The following is a 19,779-nucleotide window of genomic DNA, read 5'->3' as shown; positions in this document are numbered from 1 at the left end:
TATTTTCAAAGGTTACTTTTTAATGTGTCATACAACTCAGAAAAATACTCTTAATCTTAAACAATTCCTTGGTCTTTCGTCAGCCCTTCACTTCTTGCCCTTCTTTTCGTGGTGCAAAGCGTAATGCTTCTCACAGGCGATTGTCAGTCCAGCGACGAAGGGGACAAATTCCTCAAAGTCCAGCTCATCGTCCTTGTTCTGGTCCAGATCCTTGATGATGCACGACACCGTGTCGGGGTTTTTCTGGGTCTGAAACAGTCGAGCAGAAAAGCAAGAAGTTACATGCATCCACTGATTCATCATGTTGACAGGTCTTCGCCCTCGTGAGAGACAAAAGAGCCTTACTGTTAAGAAGTTGGGCAACTCATTCTCAATCAGCTTTTTCAGCTCCTTCTTGCTCAGGGTCGTTTTATTGCCACCTTCCTTGGCGTAACGGTGAAACACCGTGATCAGGGACTCCATGGATTTCTCCAACTCAGTCATGGCTGCAGCACAGAGATCTGAAAGGAGGGGAAAAAAAGGAGTGGAGTCAAATTTCAGCTTTCTGAACTTATCTGCAGTTTTCTGTCAAAGAGTTCATTTAAAGCTTGAAAACACTTTAATCAAACCCATTCTAGGACCTTTAAACTGTATTTAGCATGTTTTTAAAACAGAGTGAGCATCTATATTTAATTTGGATATAAAAGCGAGGCTGCAATCAGCTCCTAAAGCTTTCCCTAAAACCAACATGCTTCAGTGAGAATGTGGGTGTTGGTTCAACTGGCACTCAAACCAAATTCTTCTGGGCCGGCATCATTTCTGGCACATAAAGTCAAACTTTCTTCCATTCGTTCCCCTTCTTCGTTTTGTTTATTCAAGTTTATTTAATAGAAAATTAAAGGTGAAAACTAGACAAACAACAAAAGCACTATAAACTGAGACTATTACTACTGTAAGGCTCTACATAAAAGTCTGAAACTACTGGAAGGTAAAGGTACCGACGTTCTTATGTTTAAATAATCGTAAAAGCCTTACCAGATCGGGATGGAGCAGAAACGTTGTAGTGCAGAGTGCTTGAGGTTTGAGATAGTTTATACAGGGAGGTACAGTCATCCAGGAAACGCCTAACATGATGAGGGCGAGGGAGGGGATACCGGAGCCAGAGAATGGAAAAATTGCAGGAAGCACCCTCCCTGTGCGTGGTTTTTCCACCCAAATGCAACAGCAGGAATGAAATCTTTAAAGTAACGCTGACATTTTAATGTAATATGTTATATAGAAAATATTTTCTCTCAGGAACATTTTCAAGAATAGAGCAGGCCACAGTAATGTGTTCATCATGCCTGAAGGGAAACAACTTGTACTCTGTTACCTGCATTGAACTATTATGTCCCCTTTGAACTTCTTGAAAGATTGGACCACGATCCTGTGTCCTTTATTTGTTTTTTACGTGAGACCAACACACAGCTGATTTTACAATTTACTTACAAGTTAAAATTTGAGAAGTGTGGCAAGCTTTTATGTTTAACACCTTCATTCTGATTCAATACAATAAAATCAAGTCCTCAGTTCTATTATATTTCAAACTAAAAAATTAACTGAATAAATATTTCAAACTAAAAAACTGGCGTTTTTCATTTTGTTATGAAGAAACCTCACATTCCCGTATCAACCCTGCCGACTCGACCAACACATTCCAAACTGAAAAAATGTTTTAACCAGAAAGTATTCAAAGGCAGAAGATCTCTGACAGCGGGAAGGGCAGGAAACATGTGCAGAGTGGCCATGCATGCAGTAAAGTCTGCAGATTAAGACCCGACTCCTGCTACACACCCTCTGTACGTCCCACCCAGCCCTACCCATACACCACACACCCTGTGACAGAAAAACAACACTTTTGTCATTTTCCACAATGTTTAATTACAAAATATGACAAAACAGCAGCTGGAGGTGCTGAGAAGTGAACAGAAAACCTGACGGGCTGTGTTAATCTCTTCATAGCCGCCAGCACCTGGAAAAAGCAGATGAATGGAATGTAGAGAGCTGCTTTAAGTTTTACTCTCTGGCCTTTCGTTTGACCTTGGGGCACTTTCAATATGTGTGAGAAAAACTGGGCCATTCCAAAAGAACCGACAGAGAATTATTTCTTGGAATTATTTTCCCAATTTAAATCTGCAAAAGTATACATCAGCACCTAATCTACTTATATTAATTGGCTTCTTTCTTGAGATTCATTAGTTCTTCCTTTTGCTCTTGCTGGCAGACTTGGCCGGTGTTACAACAGGAACGGCTGCTTGGTAAAGGGCGGCAGATATCTTGTTGATGTAATACAAGGCAAACAGGGAGAATATCAAGCTATAAATAGGAAAAAAGGGCACAAGATTAGGTGGTAACTGGTAATAACGTGATATAAAGAAGTAAAACAATTGAGCAGAAAGCCACTCACCAGGTGGTGACGCAGACCCGATGCACTAAACCAGAGGCAAACAGTGAGAGAAACAGGCACAGAAGAACTGAAAGCAGAACAAAAGAGAAGTTAATTTTGATGTAAATATCAAAATACATAATTTGTTATAGTTGGTTGTGTATACAGAGAAAGACATTTTGAACATAACTCTTATTCAAATGAAGTTTAAACATAGCAAAGCCATAAATCACATTAGGAAGAAAAAACATAAACCCAGTCCTGATTATGAGTTCAGCTTTAATTCTGTCATCACTTACTCTCTGGGAAAATCTTGGCTTGGAATCCTTTCCCAAACATCAGGTTTTCTAGATTGTTGAATGCCTGGAAATGAAGTTAAGTTGCAACAGCCCCAAGGAATTTGTGCATTCATATGTGGCAAAAAAAATAAAAAAATCAGGAAGTAAGTTACAGAACCACTGTAAAAATCTGAAATTCACAAAAAGGTGCATTTAAAACGTGCTTTCATCCTAAGGATACAGTGAGGGAGCAGATGAAAAGGACAGAGCCCAGGAACCCTCCCAGGATGGTGAGCCACTCTGTGGATCCCAGCTGTTTACTGAACATCTGCATCCCGGCAAAAACCAGCACTGAGAGCAGACTGGAGAGCACCAGAGAAGTGCCTGTGTTCACCGCTATAAAAGACACACAACAGATTAGGAAATAATAGAACTCAAATTCAAACCTTATGCATAGAATGTGTTAAGAATAAAGGGGATGAGCCAAAATGTGGAACTTGGGTTTTGATATTATTGTGTGTCGTATCTCAGAGGATGAAGAGCATCTGTTGACTGCAACACCTTTCATTGTGCGCGTTCTACATTTAATTTCTCAGTGATCTTTGGTGGAAGCTACAGAGAAATGGCCACAAAAAAGTTACATAGATTTTTTTCGTTTAAAAAAAAAAAAAGACTAAATATTTGGCTACGTCAGTTGTAGAAATATACATACACCTTTTGCTATGATCAACAAAAAATATGTAATTATTTCCCCAAGGAGTCATTACTGGGGAACATGATTACAGAGTGAGAACACTGTCGGAATTATGTAGATAAACAACAATGGAGTAGCGTGTAATTAAATTATGCAATGAAAAGAAACAATTGTAATTTATTAATGCTTCATTCAGCTACAAATAGAGCTGTTCTCATGAAATAGAGGGCATAGATGAGTCTCAGTTAAAACACAGTATATGATCATTTATTTTAATGCATTTATTACTTTAAGAAAAAGTCATTTAAAACTAAAGGTTTTCATCCTTCCTCAGTTATTGACAAAAAACATAAAATATAAAACAAACAGCAATGTAGCATAGATTTAAATGAGATAGACATTATTAAAACAACTTCCACAAACTAGAAAATGAAATGAGCAAAAGACAAAATACAATGAATGCACAATTACTATTAAAACAAGAAACAGTCAGGGGACATTAACTGACAACGGTCAATGAAAAAAGACAGATGTTCATACAGTTGCTGCTTTATTTTGTAAAGGTAAAATCATCATTCACAAAAAGAGTGGCATTCAATGTAAAAAGACAGAAAATTCAGGGTTAGCCAACAAAATCTTGTATTTGTATCTACTTTGCATTATAATATGTACATATATTGATACCAACATATATTTAAGACTCAATTTTTCAGAGCTCCATGTCTCGTTTTAGCTATTTTTTAACTGTAAATACAAAAGTTCATTAGTAAAGTATGACGGGAATATCTGCAGTGACTAGACGCTTTTGTCAAGTACATTTTAAAAAACAGTCGTCCTAATAAAAATCAAATGTATAGTTTCATTACATCGTAAGTTTAATTTTACTGCTCGTTCTTACGCCACGTCAGTGTTCGCACACAAACGTCTCCGACGTAGCAGCTAGCTTCAAGCAAGGATACAGCTTTGTTCAAACTAGCATTTGAACAAAGCTGTGTCCTTTTACCACAACTCTGTATACACAAAGTAGCGCAAACACACACTTTATTTCTTATGCAGAAACGTTGATTAATTAAAATAAACACTGCGGGTTGTTCTGAGCCATTTTAGTTAGCATAAAATATTAGCATTAGCTAGCTTTACTGTTGCAGCACCCACTATTTACAAACCTTTGAAAGACTGCACATCTACAAAACTATTTTGTAGATTAATATCAAATTAAAATACATACCCATGGCTACAGGTTAATTATAAATCCTTGAGATGAAAGAGGAGTGGGAAGATTTACTTTCGCAAAGCCAGATAATTTAACCGGCACTAGGAACTGAAATAAACCGGAATACAAAACAAGACGGACCTGTGGGCGGAGGACTTTTTGGTTAAACTGCTTAACTATCACTAAACAAAGCTTACATTAGTCAATGGGTCCATGTTAAAGGGTTTTAGTATATCAACGCTGCAAAACGTACCCTTGATTTTTCATTACGTTTGATGCATTATAAATAATAGTATTTTTTGTTAGCCTCATTTCTACACAAAATAATTTAAAGTCCTAAATAAAAAAAAAAGTGTATCATCATTCTATGGATTTGAGAACAAAAATATTTAGATATGAAATTATCCAGTTAGAGATTATTAAAAAAAAAAAGTTGAAATTATGACATTATGCATTCCCTCCAAGAAACATAATTTCAATGCATCAGACTGCAGCCTAACTTATCAAAGTCTTAGGCCACGGATGCCTTCCTTCTCCAACACACCTTCATCAAATTAATGGGCCATCACTAGGCCTCTGCAGAGCTGATGCGGGAATTCAGCCATTTGATTTAGTAGCGCTGGGGACGAGATGCAACTAAAAGCTGCAAGATAGTCAATCTCAAAGACTGCACTTGGGCACCCCATACTGAAAGCAGTTGTTTCCAATTTTATTCAAAATATGTACAAAAACAGATCCTGTACTATAATCTACTACAGTTTGCTAACAGCAGTGATTTTTAACATGAGTCGAATTCCTTTTAGTCAGACCATTATTCTTTACATCAAATATATATCATCCGCCAACTGCAACTATTCTTACACTGAAGCTTGTCTATTACCACGCTAATGTAACAAGCAATTTTTTGTTTATAAGGGTTTCTTCTTCAGTCCAACAACTGCTATAAACAGAAGGATCTCCACGAAGGCCGGTACGACACTGCAAACAAAGACAGGGACATCAATGTAAGGCAAGAGCACTGCAGAACCACAGGGCTTGCATTCATTCAAAATTAGACTCAAAACTGAACCATTAGTTCACCTACAACTCAAAGCCACACCCACCTGCAGCAGGCAAAGATCACCCAATAAGTCCAGCATTCCCACTTCTCAAACACAAAGAAGGACAAGGACACAGACGCACAGCAATGGGCAGCCAGTGCTTGGGGGAAACGTTTGTCAGGGAAAAACTCTCCTTCAATCATACAGCTGACACACTAACCTGCAAATGGCAAGGATCCACCAGTAGATGTTACAATCCCACTGTTCAAATAGAAAGAAAAGTAGAGCCACCGAGGCACTGGCATGGACTCCTGTTGCTATTGTAGACAAAATGTCAAACATAAGCAAGATGATAGTCATGGATCTTAACCCGTTAATAAAATTACTTTGAAAAATGTTTAATGCTGTATTTGTTGTGCTTTATTTCTAAGGAGATGCTTTACTTTATTGTATCCCTGATGGTTCTAGATTAACCCCACATTTTGACAGGCATCGAGCCAATGATGCCTGTCATTGGCTTGATGACATTTTACTGGACAGAAAATGTACAAAAGGTGTCCACAAGAAACAAATGGTCACTAATGATCACAAGCTGTGGCAGGTTGAGGGTTGTTGAAAAAATAGAGAGCAACTAACAGAAGACACTTTAATCCAGAAATATATTTACTTATGAGTATGAGTTGTATGACTAAAATGAAGATAAAAGCAGAGCCAACTATCAGAGTAAAGGATACAAAGAAGGCTTTGGCTGGAGTTAAACATGGACACTCCTGAAAAGAAACCAGTCAGCTCTATTGCAAACAGACCGAGGGTGACTCCCAGCCCCACCACCAACCTAAAAAAAGAGGGATATATTAAAAGATGTGTATTTAATTGTGTAAAATTTGTTTGTTGAACTTACTTTTTGTCCTGATTGTCATACTGCTCTTGGGTAAAATCCAAAGGTAAACACGCTTTCACATTATTTTCCTGCAAGGAAAACATTAAAATAAAAGTATGTTGAATTGACAAATTGCTGAATTGTGCTTTAGTAAAACACTTGCCTTGTCTAAAAGCTAAATAAACATTTCTAAAAAGTAGTTAATATAATGGGGGGATTAAGTTAATGTGCCTCTGCACTTCAAACATTTCTCTCATATCCTGTTTTAAATTCCAACATAAAAGACATTTTGTGACAAGCTCCATTGTTTTTATTCTGTACAGCTTAATTCAGTTTTGTTTTTTGTTGTGTTTTTTTTTTCTTCAATTTACACTATTTTCATTGCTTTTTTTATTCGATACACTCTAACGTGAGATTTCTTATTGTTTTAATAACGATTTTAAAACTATTTATTTCATTTTTTCTTCAAAATAAGGATATTAGTCAATAGAAATACACATACACTCATTCGTTGAAAATCTTTAAATGTGTTCTGTAATAAAATCGAACATGCAATATTTATAAACCAATCAAGCCAACAACATAACAGAACAGTATGCACACATTTTTAATTACAAAAATACTTTGTCAATGCCAAAGGGTAATTAAGTAATACTAGATAGTAGTAATTTATATTTTTAAAAACATATTTAGCAGTTTTGTTTCGTTTTACTGGTAAGATATACATAATAGATCGTAAATAAAAACAACAACAACAACAACAAAAGGTTTCTTACCCTTGACCAAAAGATGGTGATAACGATGACAAGGTGAGCTATGAGGGTGAGAAACCGAGCAGGAACAAGGCTGCTGACAGCCGACATACTAGCACTGTTGGCTTCAAGTTGTGCCGAGTAAAGCTGAACAACAGCGAAGCAGTAAACACTGGCGCCCGAAAGCCAAAGATCCAGTTATTAAACACTGTGGAATGCCGCAAAGCTACATTAGCACATTGCTAAAATTAGGAGCTAACATTTAATAAGTAAGTAACGTATAAGTTAAAACTCTTGTGGTTCCACAAACAATATCTATATTTGGTTTACATCGCGGAAACATGAAGTTCTGATTAGAATATCCTTCGTTTACAAATGAAGCTAACTTAATTTTTTCGCGTGTTTGCTACGCAGTTGCTAACAACCGTTGCTACAACAACCACTTCATGTGTACGCTCGGTATTACTGACCGGACTTAAAACACATATTTAAACGTTCCGGTCTTCTGCGAAATTCTGTTCCCATGTGAAAATCTGTTCCCTGACCCCCTTGTGCCAGAAACGCGCACTGCAGCCAAGGGGGCGTGTAAGACCATTTTCACACAGCTTCTGATCGATTTCTCGGGTCAGACGACTCACATAATTATATCAAAGCTGCGACTTTCAGTTTAATCAACAGCTGCTGTTAAAAACAACAACAACACAATTCTAATATAAATAAATGAATGAATAAACTTGGCATTGTGTGAGGTTCTTTGTACACAGGCTTCTGGCAAATCCAGTTCAATATGACACATAACTGGATAAAATGTATATTTTAATTGCTAATTTTTGATAGCTAAGTTCAAGCAATTATACCTTAAAATATTTTTAAATTATTCTGAGATTTAAGATAACACAGTTCCTCTCTTTTCAAATGACGAAAAAAATGCTTGTGGATACCATTGGAGAGGGATTAACCAATCATTTTGATATTTAGGTCGCTCAATCATATCACACACAATTTGCTCTCTTTAATTGCCTGAGTTACCTAGAAGGAACAAAATATTTCAGCTGTTTGAAATGATCTGCAGCTCATCCATAACATGGGGACAAATTAATTTACCAGCAAGTCTTTATGGCTGTTTTTCTTCTTCTCATTATGAACAATAAATCCTGTTTATTTACATTTACTGTTTATTTTCCATTGTTACGTTGGAGAAAAAAAAATATTCCATATAAAAAAAGGAACATTTTAATGTTCTTTATTGAATTGTATGATTATATTGCAGTTTGACACAGATTATTTGAAACTGCAATTTGAACTTTTACGGGTACATTTAACGACATTGATTATTGAAAAAAACAAAACAATTAGTATATTTGTGTATATTTTTAAATAAAGAATACATTTCTAATTTTATTATTCAGATTTCTCTGTATTACCTCGACTTACTTATTTTGCTGAATTAGTGCATCCACCTCTGCTATATGATAGTTGAAGCCAGAGCCCTTTCATGCTTCCAGCCCCCCATCTTTTTTTCTTTTACCCCCCCATTAGTCAGGCCAGTCCCTCCTCACAGACACACGGAGGGACTCGGCGTGTGCAGCACAACATTGTAGCGGTGACGCTCCGTTAAAGGCCTGGACCGAGCATTACCGGCGGACTAGCCAGGACAACCTGTCGGTGTTTTCTCCTGGAAAACGGGTCGATTTTTTTCTTTTTTTTTTTTTTTACCGCAGAGACGCTTTTATTTCGAAGCAGCATGGCAGAAGCGGAGTTAGAAACCTTTACCTCAATCATGGACGCGCTAGTTCGCATCAGTGTGAGTGTGACGCTAATTTCATTAGCAATAGTAGCTACCTGTGCAGTTTAATTACATATTATTACACAGGGCTTTAATACCCTTTCGACCTATACTTTTAGTTTGCCTCTCGAACAACTGAAAGGACCGAAAGCCTACTGCACTGACGGAATGTGGGGCATTTCTCTTTTTGACATATTTTATTGCTTTTGTATCAAACCAAACGTAAAATCGCTGGTATTTTGTCGGAAACATGGCAACACTGGCAGAACGTTTAGAAAGGTCCAAACCCAGCTGCCGACACGGTGGGTGTTTGATGGTTATAATTTGCTGAATATGTTGGCAAGTAGCATAAAAGGCTCTGGGCCGCACACAACGAGAAGGAAGGGATGATGCACGTTGTCATAGAAACGGGAAGCTGCGCTTTGTAGCTGCAGTAGCAGAAAAAAGGGGCACAACAGTGCCAGAGTAACCTAAATTAACCATATACTCACTGTTTGTAAGCTATCTCTACATTCGATTACCAAACAATTGACAGAGATTTTAAGCCAATTTGCGGCCGGAAGATTCATTTACATGGTGTCATTCCCATGAACTCTCAAAATGTTTTACTTTGCTCCAGAGCCAGCCCGAGGAAAACGCGAAGTAAAATTCCTCATTTTCCTTTATTCCATTCTTCCTTTCTCACATCTTACTCTGCTTCCTTTTTGTTCTTTCTCTCCATTTTTTCTTTCTGTATGCCCTGCCTTTTTTCTTAGTTCCGTTTTTTTATACATGTTTTTTGTTCATGTCCTTCCATCTGTCTGTCTGTCCCTCCCTCTCTTGAAATATCTGCCATAAGTTCATAGTTAAGGAATACATGCTTATATACCTAGAAAGGTCTGGAATTGTGGGGCTTCTGAGGTTCTAGACATCCTACAGTCTCCTTTCCTATTGTAAGTGCTTGCATCCTCATGTCGTTCCACAGTTTGTTTGTGGCTTCTTAACTCAGCCGTTGTTAAACCAGAACCTTTTCCCAGTGAACCTTTCCCATGCTATTCTCTTTCCTCCCCTTGCCTTTCCAGTCCAACATGAAGAGCATGGAGCAGGAGCTGCATTGCCCAGTGTGCGATGAGATGGTGAAGCAGCCCATTCTGCTCCCGTGCCAGCACAGCGTGTGTCTGCTGTGTGCGGCGGAGATGCTGGTGCAGAGAGGTTATCCTCCCCCGGATCTCCCTGCGGAGCCCGTCTCACCAGCCTCCACGCCGAGCGCTCGCTCTCCGCGGCAAGCACGCCGACCCGTACCCAGGACCCCTGACCACCTGGAGCGGGTCTTCAGGACAGGTACAGGAGTCCATTTCTTAACGTCCGTGTTTGTGTGGTAGAGGATTTTGACTCATGTCAAAGAGAGTGAAACGTTACGTAAAAAAAATGCAGAGATGATGATGCGTTGTGATGTTTTGGTTGTTGTTCCACTGAACATTGCACGGCTTTATTTATTCAACTCATGTTTTATTCATTTTAGAGAAAAGAACACGGATATTGCAGTAAAGGATTTCCACTGTGAAAATGATCTATTCCTATAATTCCACAAGCTTGTTACTCGTCAGCCTCATAAACCGTCTCCCTTTCACGTTTCCTCTCTGGACGTCTGTCTTTCTCTTTCATCGCCTGTACACCTGTTTTCCCTCTCCCAGTATGTGGGACATACCCAGGGAGAAGGCGGAGGGAGGCGGCCCCTCCCCCCATGCTGTTCCCCTGTCCTTCCTGTCAGCAGGACGTGGAGCTCGGGGACAGAGGACTCACCGACTGCTTCCGTAATCTCACCCTGGAGCGCATCGTCGAGAGGTTTGCAATGCACAACAGCTGCAAAAACAGAACCTTGCAAAAAGAATTCATCCCTCTTTTACCTCCATCATGTTGGAGCTTCACATTTCAATGCATCTTTGGGGTTCGATTTGGTGACAGCAAGACAATGGATAAATGTGAAAGGCAAATAATTTGCAGTTTTTAAGTAGATATCAGTGGGAGCATCATTTTCTGTGAGTACAGTAGAGTTGGAGACTGAAACTGTGTGTATTTTCTTCCTACAAAAATAACTTGGCAAAGTCAGATTGGATGGAGAACCTCTGTGAACATCAGGCTTTAAGCTTTGGAACTTGTTCTCAATTGGATTTAGATTTTGACTGACTGGGCAATTCTAACACACAAATATTACTGCATAAAACAATCCATTGTAACTCTAGTCATATGTTGATGGTTTACCTTTTGGAAGGTGAATCTTCCCCCTGATTACATTTTTTTCTATCCCTCTGACATGCTTACCTGTTGAGAATGACGCTGCCACTACCGTGTGTCACAGCTGGTGATGCATATTTGCAATGTTGTTGTTTTTTTTTGCAGTGTCACCTCCATGTTTTGCTTGTCCTGGTAGATGCAGTGGGCCTATTTTCAGGCAAAGAACAGTGAACCATGAAGCCTGGGATGTTGTTTTCTAATCTAACTTTGTTTTAAGACTTTGTCTTTGACCTTTGTGCTCTGTTCCTTGGTCTTTATAATGATGTTTATGATCACTAATATTCTCCAGAATTTCTATGGGAAAAAGTATGCAGACGTTTGTGGTTGTTATGTGAAAAAAATATGTGTGTATTTTTGAAAAGCACTAAAGGTTGTTGCTTTAACCTTAAACAACATTCATAAGCAACAAGATAGGGCAACGAGGAACCAACTAAGGCAATACTGCTGTATAAATGAGACGGGAAATCATTTGCTGGAAGGAGCTTAAATAATGAATTGCTCCTTTAGTCCTGATCAAAGGCTAAGCCAAAGAGCACTTTGCAGTGAAAGCTTAAAAACTGCAGTGCTGTGTGGGACAACAGACCATAAAACTGTCAGTTCTGCTATTGCATGTGAACTTTTAGGCATAACTGTGAAGTGTTTTTTTTTTTTTTCAAACACCCGTTTTATTTAATCACGGTCATCAGCTTTTAGTTAGTTTGAATGAGAAAGTCATGGAGGTCAGCTGATTTGGTTGGAGACTGCAGCTGCTCACCCCTCATCAAGCCGCAAGCCGTGATCCTGCATGTCTTACTGCATTAATGTGGCGAGTGCCGTCGATGGATCCAGGTCAGCTAGTTAAAATGGTGGTTTTCCAAACTAAAACGAAAGCAGGACACTCTCTCATGAGCTCAGTCTTTCTCCAGTTGTGCTGATTTTCTTTTTTCCCTGAATTTTTGTCATGACCTCATTGTTTGTGTTTAGGTACAGACACACAATAAGTCTGGGCAGCGTAGCGATTATGTGTGGCTTCTGCAAGCCTCCCCAGTCTCTGGAGGCTACTAAAGGCTGTGCTGATTGCAAGTCAAACTTCTGCAACGAATGTTTCAAACTCTACCACCCCTGGGGGACTCCTAGAGCTCAGCACGAACACATTCTACCCACCAACAACTTCAGACCAAAGGTCCGTCTCTTGTTTTTGTTTTTTTTTTCGGTCCAGTTTGCAGTGGCTGCATTTCTCGTGTCTGATCTGCTTTTAAACCCATTTTTGGATTCTAGGTTTTAACATGCACAGAGCATGAGCAGGAGAGGCTGCAGTGGTACTGCCGTAACTGCCAGCGGTTGCTGTGCCAGCTGTGCAAACTCCGTCGGGTCCATCACGGACACAAAGTTTTACCCATAGCACAAGCTTATCAGGCCCTCAAGGTGAGTGTATTAACCTTGTTTAAGTTTTGTGTGTGTGTGTGTTAACATCTTGTTGCCACTGTCACAAGTTTTATTTTGGTTTTACAGGACAAGATTAGCAAGGAAGTCAACTTCATCCTGGCCAATCAGGAGACGATTCGGAGTCAGATCGCTCAGCTGGAGGCTGCCATCAAACAGATGGAGGTCTCACTTTAGCTCACCAGCTGAATTCCTTCAGAAATGTTCTTGCTTTGTTAAAACCAACAACTGTTCAACATTAAGCCATTGTTTATACCTCCCAAAATTGTCTCTACCATAAATTTGCTTTAGGTTATCTTCATTTCCTGCCCTTTCAGCATAGATCTTTCTTCTATCCCCATTTATTGGTAGTGCAACTCAAGACGTTTTAGACAACTGGAACTGTGACAAACACGACTTAATAAGGATCGAGGTTTATTGTTGTCACCTTGCAAAAGTAAGCAGGACCATAAGTGATGTGAAAAAAAAAAAACGTTGCTAGAGTGCATGGGATCATGTACTTTTATGCACAAAAGAGATCCGTTGCACTCTGCCAGAAAATAACTGAACAACGGGCCCTCATTAGATCTTTTTTATGTGATAACGATCTAAAATATATGATCAAATCATTAATCAGAAATAAAATCAGTCCTCCATGGCTCCTCAGGACAAAATTCATATAGAAAATCGGACTTTACTATATTACTAAAGAGAACGTAATATAGTACAGAGAGACTCGTCGACGAGAGCTCTCTCTGTCTGCTCCCATGCTGAACGATGTTATAGCAGAAGAGGAAGGCGCTAAAATGCAAATGGAAGTTATACAAATTATTAATAACGTCAGTAAGCATGGAAGTTGCTGTGTGTTTAGAAATAGTGAGCACGATGCCGTTCGGTTTTCCTTTAGATGAAGTGCTTACGTACAAAGCAGTCTATGACGGGCAAAGGTTTCTCTGATCTCGGTTAATCCTGTCCACTCACGGTGCTTTTCCCGCGCTTCTCTGCAGGCTAACAGCACCGTGGCTCTGCACCAGCTGACTCACTGCATCCGGGAGCTCGGAACAACCGTCGCCGAGCGTCAGGGGACCCTAGCCATTGCCTTGGAGGGATCCCGGAGCAGAAGGGAGGAGGCTCTGTCCGTTCAGGTCTTTGAGAAGCAGGGGCTGATGGAGCAGGCAGGTCTGATGGCATTCACCCACGAGCTGCTCAAAGAGACAGACGCTCCCTGCTTTGTGCAAGCCGCAAGAGTAACACACAGCAGGTAGCGGGCATTTATTTGGCCGCAGCATGAGCTCAGTGGAAGTTATTTGTTTGTTAATGTGGCTCTCTCTCTCTTTTTGTTTCTTTTCTGTTTTGTCCCCTAAGGCTAATTAAAGCCATAGAAAACCTGCAGTGTTTCTCTCTTGCTGCCGACACCTCCTTTAGACACTTTCACCTTGACGCATCCAAAGAGGTCAAGCTCATCGACGGCTTGCAATTCATCCAAGGTGGGCTCTCATCTATCTTGTTACAAACAAATCATCGGCACCTAAAATTCTAATTAAAAAGGTGAAAAAGAGCAACACGATCTCGGTCTCCTTTCTCTTCTCTGCAGCCCCTCTGGCTCCAGTCATCGACACTCAGAAGACGTTAGCTTACGACCAGCTGTTTTTGTGCTGGCGCCTGCCTCAGGACTCGGCCCCGGCGTGGCACTTTTCTGTCGAGTACCAGCGACGGGCAGGCGCCACGTGGGGCGGCATCAGCTCCCCGAACTCTTCGACGCCGTGGCTGCGTCTGAACGAAGTGAAGGGGACCAGCGCCGTGGTGGACCGGGTGCAGATGGACAGCGTGTACGTTCTCAGAGTGAGGGGCTGCAACAAGGCTGGCTTTGGAGACTACAGCGAAGAGGTTTACCTTCACACGCCGCCTGCGCCAGGTCAGATGTGTGCACGGGATCTGGTGTTGGTTTCCCCAATAAGAACTTCTGCTGAGACGCTCGTTGGTTTTCTTCGTTTCTGATTTTTGCAAGTTCCAAACTGAAATCCTGATAACTGCAGTTGCATCTGTCATTCATTAATTAATTTATTTTTTACTTAAAAATGAATAAAAACTGAAATCTTAGTTTAGAAAAACGTTGACATTATATTAAACTTTGTCCAACGACCGTGTGGATTAGAGGCTGATCTATTTTGATTTCCAAAAAAAGGTTTTAGACCGTTGCCATGCGTCACTTATCTGACTAACCCTTGATATTTTCTTTTCTCTCCATCCCTTGATTTCTTCCATTCCTACTTTTTTTAGTTTCTGCACAAAGGCTTCCTTTTTTGCTCTGCATTCCAGCGTCATCCCCGTCATAACATCTCTGCTTCTGTCTCTCATGCTGCAGGTCTGTCTTGATGCACTCTCAAATATCTGTTAGTGCTTAAGAGATTTTTTTTTCTCTTAATATATTCACCACTTCATGAAACATTTAACTCCTTCATTTTATATTGTGAAACATGATACACAGAGTCAGCGTTGGCTTTATTTCTGTTGTTTTCTAGCAAAGATTTTCTCATTTTCCAAATCAAATATGTGCTTTCCTCCTGATCTTTTGTATTTTTTCTTCCAGTTTTTTGTAATTAATACTTCTCATAGTTTGTCTAAAGTCCTGTAATTTCTTACTTGTTTAGCTTACTTTTCTCTTCCTTTTTACCTTCCCTTTATTCCTGGTTCACCTTTTTTTTCCCCTGTCCGTCCAGTTTTGAGTTTCTCCTTGGACTCTCGTTGGGGTTTGCATGCTGACCGTTTGGCGCTAGGTAAAGGCCAGACCTATGCCCGGAGCGTGCCTGGCCTCTCCCTTCTCCAAGCTGCAGACCGTGCTCTCACCTCTTGTCACTTAACCTCTGACCTCCTTGTGGCCGACCTGGCCGTCACTCACGGCAGACACTACTGGGCATGCTCTGTGGAGCCTGGGTCCTACTTGGTGAAGGTGAAAAAGATTGTCTCGAGTGTGATTTCATGTCAGGTTGAATGTGTGAATTGATCTTATTTTGTCAGACTATCTTTCTTCTCTGATTTTCAGGTAGGCGTTGGACAGGAGACTAAACTACAAGAGTGGTTCCATCTCCCTCAGGACATGGCGAGCCCACGGTAAATGTTTCATTTTTACCATATCCACATCGCTGTCTGTAAAATGCAGTCACTGACTCATGCATGATAGTCAGATTAAAATCTGTCAAATTAAATGCATAATTTTAAAGTTGAAGGAAATCCTACAGTTTTAATACTCTTCTTGTATATTGAAATTTGCAAACAAAATATGGTGTGTATTTGTGTTTAGCCTAAGTGAGTGAAAAAAAAAAACAGATTTGGAGCCACTTTTTGGGCTACGCAACTTCCATCTTTGCTCATTCTCCTTTGCTAAAATGGTTAAGGTCAGTCAGATCCAGATGTTACCCTGAAGTTGTACTCAAATAAGAAAAATACGACTTCAATATATATTTTTATGCAAGTAAAACTAAAAAGTAGCTGTGCAAGAAATTTCTTAAGGAAGAGTAAAAATGTATTTGGTAAAATTGCTACTTAAGTACTGAGTAACTGATAACAACATCTGACTTAATATTTTACAATAATGTCATCATTGTCCTTTAGCTCCATCCTGACCAAGATCCTGTCTGCCATGTTCCTTAGTCTTCATGATGATGTGTCTGCTCACTATTGTTTTCTTACAACTCTCTGAGGTCTTCATAGAACATCTCCTCATAGAGTGTTCTATGAAATGTATGTAGACACAATTGAATTCTTTTTTTGTAAGTTGATCAACTCTGATTGTAATTGGTTAAGAGTAAATTAAACTTCATTCACAAATATTGAAAAAAACAATTGATTTTCTTCTGCTTCACAAATATGCTCTGCTTTCTGTTGGCCTGTCAAATAAAATCTCAGTCACATTTGCTGCCCTGTGGATGCCAAACCAGACAGATCTTTTCCAGACTAAAAATAAAGCATTTATATATTTAAGTTCTTTTGGCCACTAGATGGCAGCACATAGACATGCATAGAAGTTCCTTTGTCCACCCATCCTTCCATCAAAAAGTGAGTAACTGAGTGTGGAAAAGCATCAAACTTTGACATCAAAATGTATGTATAGGTACTGCAGAGGAGGAGACAGCCAAACACTCTGCTTCCTCATCTGCTTTTAGCAGTTCTCAGAACCAAACTAAGGTCTCAGTTATAGTACGTGTGATGTTACCATGTTTTCTGTTTTATGTGGAGGATGTGTATGTTTGCACATTATAAAAAGAGAATAACTACACTATTTTGTCCTTTTTTAAAGGACAAAATAAAAGTGATATTGTAGCTAAGTTTGATCAATCTCCCAACTCTTCTTACTTCTCCCCCGCTCATCCTGATGACGCTCATCCCCCCTACCAGCTGTGATCCAGACAGTGGCCATGACAGCGATGCAGAAGACGGCCAGGACTCCCCTCCCTTCTGCTTCCTCACCGTGGGCATGGGTAAGATCCTGCTCCCCAAAGGACACGTTCCCTCTCACAGCCAGAGCGAGAGCCACAGCCAGGCAGCATTGCACTCTCAAAGCAGCAACTATAGCAACAAGCCTCACTCCCACACCGCTCCCCTACCTCCACGACTCGGAGTCTGTCTGGACTGTGACAAAGGCCAAGTCGCCTTCTACGATGCCCACTCCCTGCGCGTGCTGTGGGAGGGGCACGTGGATTGCTCTGCTCCAGTTTGTCCAGCTTTTTGTTTCATAGGCGGAGGAGCGCTGCAGCTGCAAGACCTCGTGGCCAACCGGAGCATCGACGAGCCGCCGCCACGCAGGGTAACCATTGAAGCACGAGTCAAAAAATTCAAATAGATCAACAGTGTTTGGTTGCAAGTTGTTAAAGCCCAGTTTGTCCAACCTGTAGAGCTAAAAAAAACTATTTATTCTATCTGGTCAAATATGTCCTGTGAGTTAACATACAGTCACCATGAGCATGAATGTCAGAAGCCCCTGCTCTAAAATTGACACCTTGAATCGCAGGTGAAATTTTCAAAGAACTGTTCAACACTGCGTTTTTTTTTGTTTGTTTTTTTTAGCAGGGCTGGTTTTAGAATGAATAATAATTTCCTATACATGGTATAATAGAGCTTCAGCATTGTCTTCTCATTCTAGCCTGCAAAAAGAATAATCTAACTAAATCATTAAAGCAGCAAACTTGATGACATTCATGCCCTTCATGATATACGTTAACTTACCTTGTAACTTCCATCCTTGCAAATATATGGAAAATGGTATTTCAGTGCAATTTTTGAGGTAGACAATAAATATCTGATGTTCTCTTACCTTTACACTTAAGCTCCCCACCCTCACCCCCCTATCCCCCCACAATTTATCTCGTTTGCTTCTTGTTTCATAAACGGAAAAATATATCTAACGGACATCGTGGTTGAAGTGGTGTTAGACTATGCAGAAATTTGTTAACAGGGTGAGTCAAACCCATTTATCACACTTTAAAACTCTCACACAGAAAAACACAGCTTGCTCTCCGTTCTTTCGTCCCAGACTCAAGGGACAGCAAAAGTTGCATGTAAGTGTAACTTAGCCTCCTTATGCAGATATTTGACTGTCGCCTTGTGAAGACACCTGATATGCTGTATGTCTAATTTTCTACCTTCGTTTTTTTACGCAGCTTAAGAAATGTTCATGTGAATTCACCAGGATTAGATAAGTGTGAACATTAGGAGTTGCCTCAGCCGGAAGCACACGTGTCAGTATCCGAAAAACCACCCGTTTCTCTCTCCGTTTTTGCATTTCAAAAGAACTTGTGAAGCTGCATAATGATGCTCACGGCTGCCTTTGTGTTTTCAGATTTCCACAGAAATCAAAAGTGAAGGATGCTCTGAATGAGTGACGCTCTCTTTATACCGCTTGACTTTTAAACATATGAAAATACTTTGGATTTTTGATTTTTCACAAACTTGTTGATTGTTCAGCTTGGAACTATGAGTCATTTGCACATACATAATAATGACTACATATTTAAAGTGTAATAACGAGGGGCTTAACCAGCTAAAGACTTCCGTTTTTTTAAAACTTTCATCAACTAAAATGTATTTGTTTTCTCTGTATTGAATTACTTATATGATTACATAAATAGTCTAATAATGTGTTTTTTTTCCTGCAATATTTTAATTATATTTTCAAACTGACTGGCTCAGACTGTACTTTAATGATCAATATGGGTGTTAGATGGATGCATGTGAGCTCTGGCTTTAACTTTGATATCCTTCATGAACCCCGTCTCCTTCCGCTGAAAGAGATACTACTCCAATAAAATTGTGTGTGCAGATCGGAGCGGATTATGTGTTTATTGTACGGACGTATTGCACATCTCTCACTTTGAATAGTGTGTTGTTCTGGTTTTGAAGGTTTTATATCTGGTCGCTTTGTGGTGCAATTTCAGCTCTCTTCATTTTTTAAATTACTTTTAGGTGTCTTTCTTTACACATACTTTTTTCTTCTTTTAGATTTACTTTTCTGATATTTTTGTCTCCCTGAACTATTTTTTTTTTTAAATGTTGTTTCATCACAATATTTTGTAGGTCTTGTAATAACTCTGTAGCTCAGTGTCAGTGTGGTCCTTTAACATCTTGTCAGTCTACATCAGGGCTCTCAAGCTGTTGTCCTTAAAGACCAGAGTCCTGCAACTTTTAGGTTTGTCCGTTTTCTTATGTGCTACTCACTGCTAATATTAGCCATGTCTGCTGAAGTAGAGAGACATCTAAAATTTGCAGGTCACCGTCCGTCCAGAACTGGAGTTTGAGACCAGTGGCATAGATTTTCTATTTTTTTTTATTTTCCCAATTTGCTGTATTTTGTCTCTTTCTCTGATGTATATTTCTGTTTCCCGTGTTTCTCTCGGATCCTCACAAATCTGTCCACACGTGTTCTTCTGTTTTGAATGGATTACCTGTTGTTGTATGCCAGCATAGCTCTCGAATGGCTTTAGATTGTGGCATTCAGAATTTTAAAATTGCTTCCATGTTGTTATGAGAAAAAAACAATAAAAGACTGAAAACTGCAACACAA

General features: G+C 39.7%; 4 protein-coding genes across 7 annotated transcripts; 1 reads left to right on the top strand and 3 right to left on the bottom strand.

Annotated features, from left to right (window-relative positions):
- Nucleotides 1-1,122, bottom strand: LOC103478173 (protein S100-A1-like). Its single transcript, XM_008431738.1, has 3 exons — nucleotides 1,015-1,122; nucleotides 346-500; nucleotides 1-249 (listed from the first exon to the last, which is right to left on the bottom strand). Exons 2-3 carry the CDS (start codon nucleotides 481-483, stop codon nucleotides 88-90), a joined length of 300 nt encoding a protein of 99 aa, XP_008429960.1. The 5' UTR covers nucleotides 484-500; nucleotides 1,015-1,122; the 3' UTR covers nucleotides 1-87.
- Nucleotides 1,123-1,879: 757 nt separating this feature from the next.
- krtcap2 (keratinocyte associated protein 2) lies at nucleotides 1,880-6,453 on the bottom strand. 2 transcript variants are annotated; one of them, XM_017309728.1, is made up of 5 exons: nucleotides 5,850-6,453; nucleotides 2,924-3,078; nucleotides 2,704-2,767; nucleotides 2,426-2,492; nucleotides 1,880-2,334 (listed from the first exon to the last, which is right to left on the bottom strand). In XM_017309728.1, exons 1-5 carry the CDS (start codon nucleotides 5,932-5,934, stop codon nucleotides 2,214-2,216), a joined length of 492 nt encoding a protein of 163 aa, XP_017165217.1. In that variant the 5' UTR covers nucleotides 5,935-6,453; the 3' UTR covers nucleotides 1,880-2,213. The 2 variants fall into 2 exon arrangements, with proteins under 2 accessions (XP_017165217.1, XP_008429959.1); XM_008431737.2 differs by lacking the exon at nucleotides 5,850-6,453 and adding an exon at nucleotides 4,605-4,904.
- On the bottom strand, nucleotides 5,282-7,747 carry LOC103478171 (transmembrane protein 107). The gene is made up of 5 exons (XM_008431735.2): nucleotides 7,286-7,747; nucleotides 6,531-6,598; nucleotides 6,364-6,464; nucleotides 5,693-5,789; nucleotides 5,282-5,567 (listed from the first exon to the last, which is right to left on the bottom strand). Exons 1-5 carry the CDS (start codon nucleotides 7,370-7,372, stop codon nucleotides 5,498-5,500), a joined length of 423 nt encoding a protein of 140 aa, XP_008429957.1. The 5' UTR covers nucleotides 7,373-7,747; the 3' UTR covers nucleotides 5,282-5,497.
- Nucleotides 7,748-8,802: 1,055 nt separating this feature from the next.
- trim46a (tripartite motif containing 46a) lies at nucleotides 8,803-19,779 on the top strand. Of its 3 annotated transcripts, XM_008431732.2 has the most exons (12): nucleotides 8,804-9,065; nucleotides 10,109-10,367; nucleotides 10,721-10,871; nucleotides 12,285-12,483; nucleotides 12,579-12,725; nucleotides 12,813-12,908; nucleotides 13,730-13,983; nucleotides 14,088-14,209; nucleotides 14,317-14,637; nucleotides 15,443-15,672; nucleotides 15,766-15,833; nucleotides 17,118-19,779. In XM_008431732.2, exons 1-12 carry the CDS (start codon nucleotides 9,006-9,008, stop codon nucleotides 17,560-17,562), a joined length of 2,352 nt encoding a protein of 783 aa, XP_008429954.1. In that variant the 5' UTR covers nucleotides 8,804-9,005; the 3' UTR covers nucleotides 17,563-19,779. The 3 variants fall into 3 exon arrangements, with proteins under 3 accessions (XP_008429956.1, XP_008429955.1, XP_008429954.1); XM_008431734.2 differs by lacking the exons at nucleotides 15,766-15,833; nucleotides 17,118-19,779 and adding an exon at nucleotides 15,003-15,087 and having other exon boundaries at nucleotides 8,803-9,065; nucleotides 15,443-15,532; XM_008431733.2 differs by lacking the exons at nucleotides 15,766-15,833; nucleotides 17,118-19,779 and having other exon boundaries at nucleotides 8,803-9,065; nucleotides 15,003-15,454.

This window comes from Poecilia reticulata, linkage group LG16, assembly GCF_000633615.1.
Source record: "Poecilia reticulata strain Guanapo linkage group LG16, Guppy_female_1.0+MT, whole genome shotgun sequence".
Taxonomy (NCBI): Eukaryota; Metazoa; Chordata; class Actinopteri; order Cyprinodontiformes; family Poeciliidae; genus Poecilia; species Poecilia reticulata.
The sequence above is the reverse complement of the archived record's forward strand: the minus strand, read 5'-3'. Positions and strand labels throughout refer to the sequence as shown.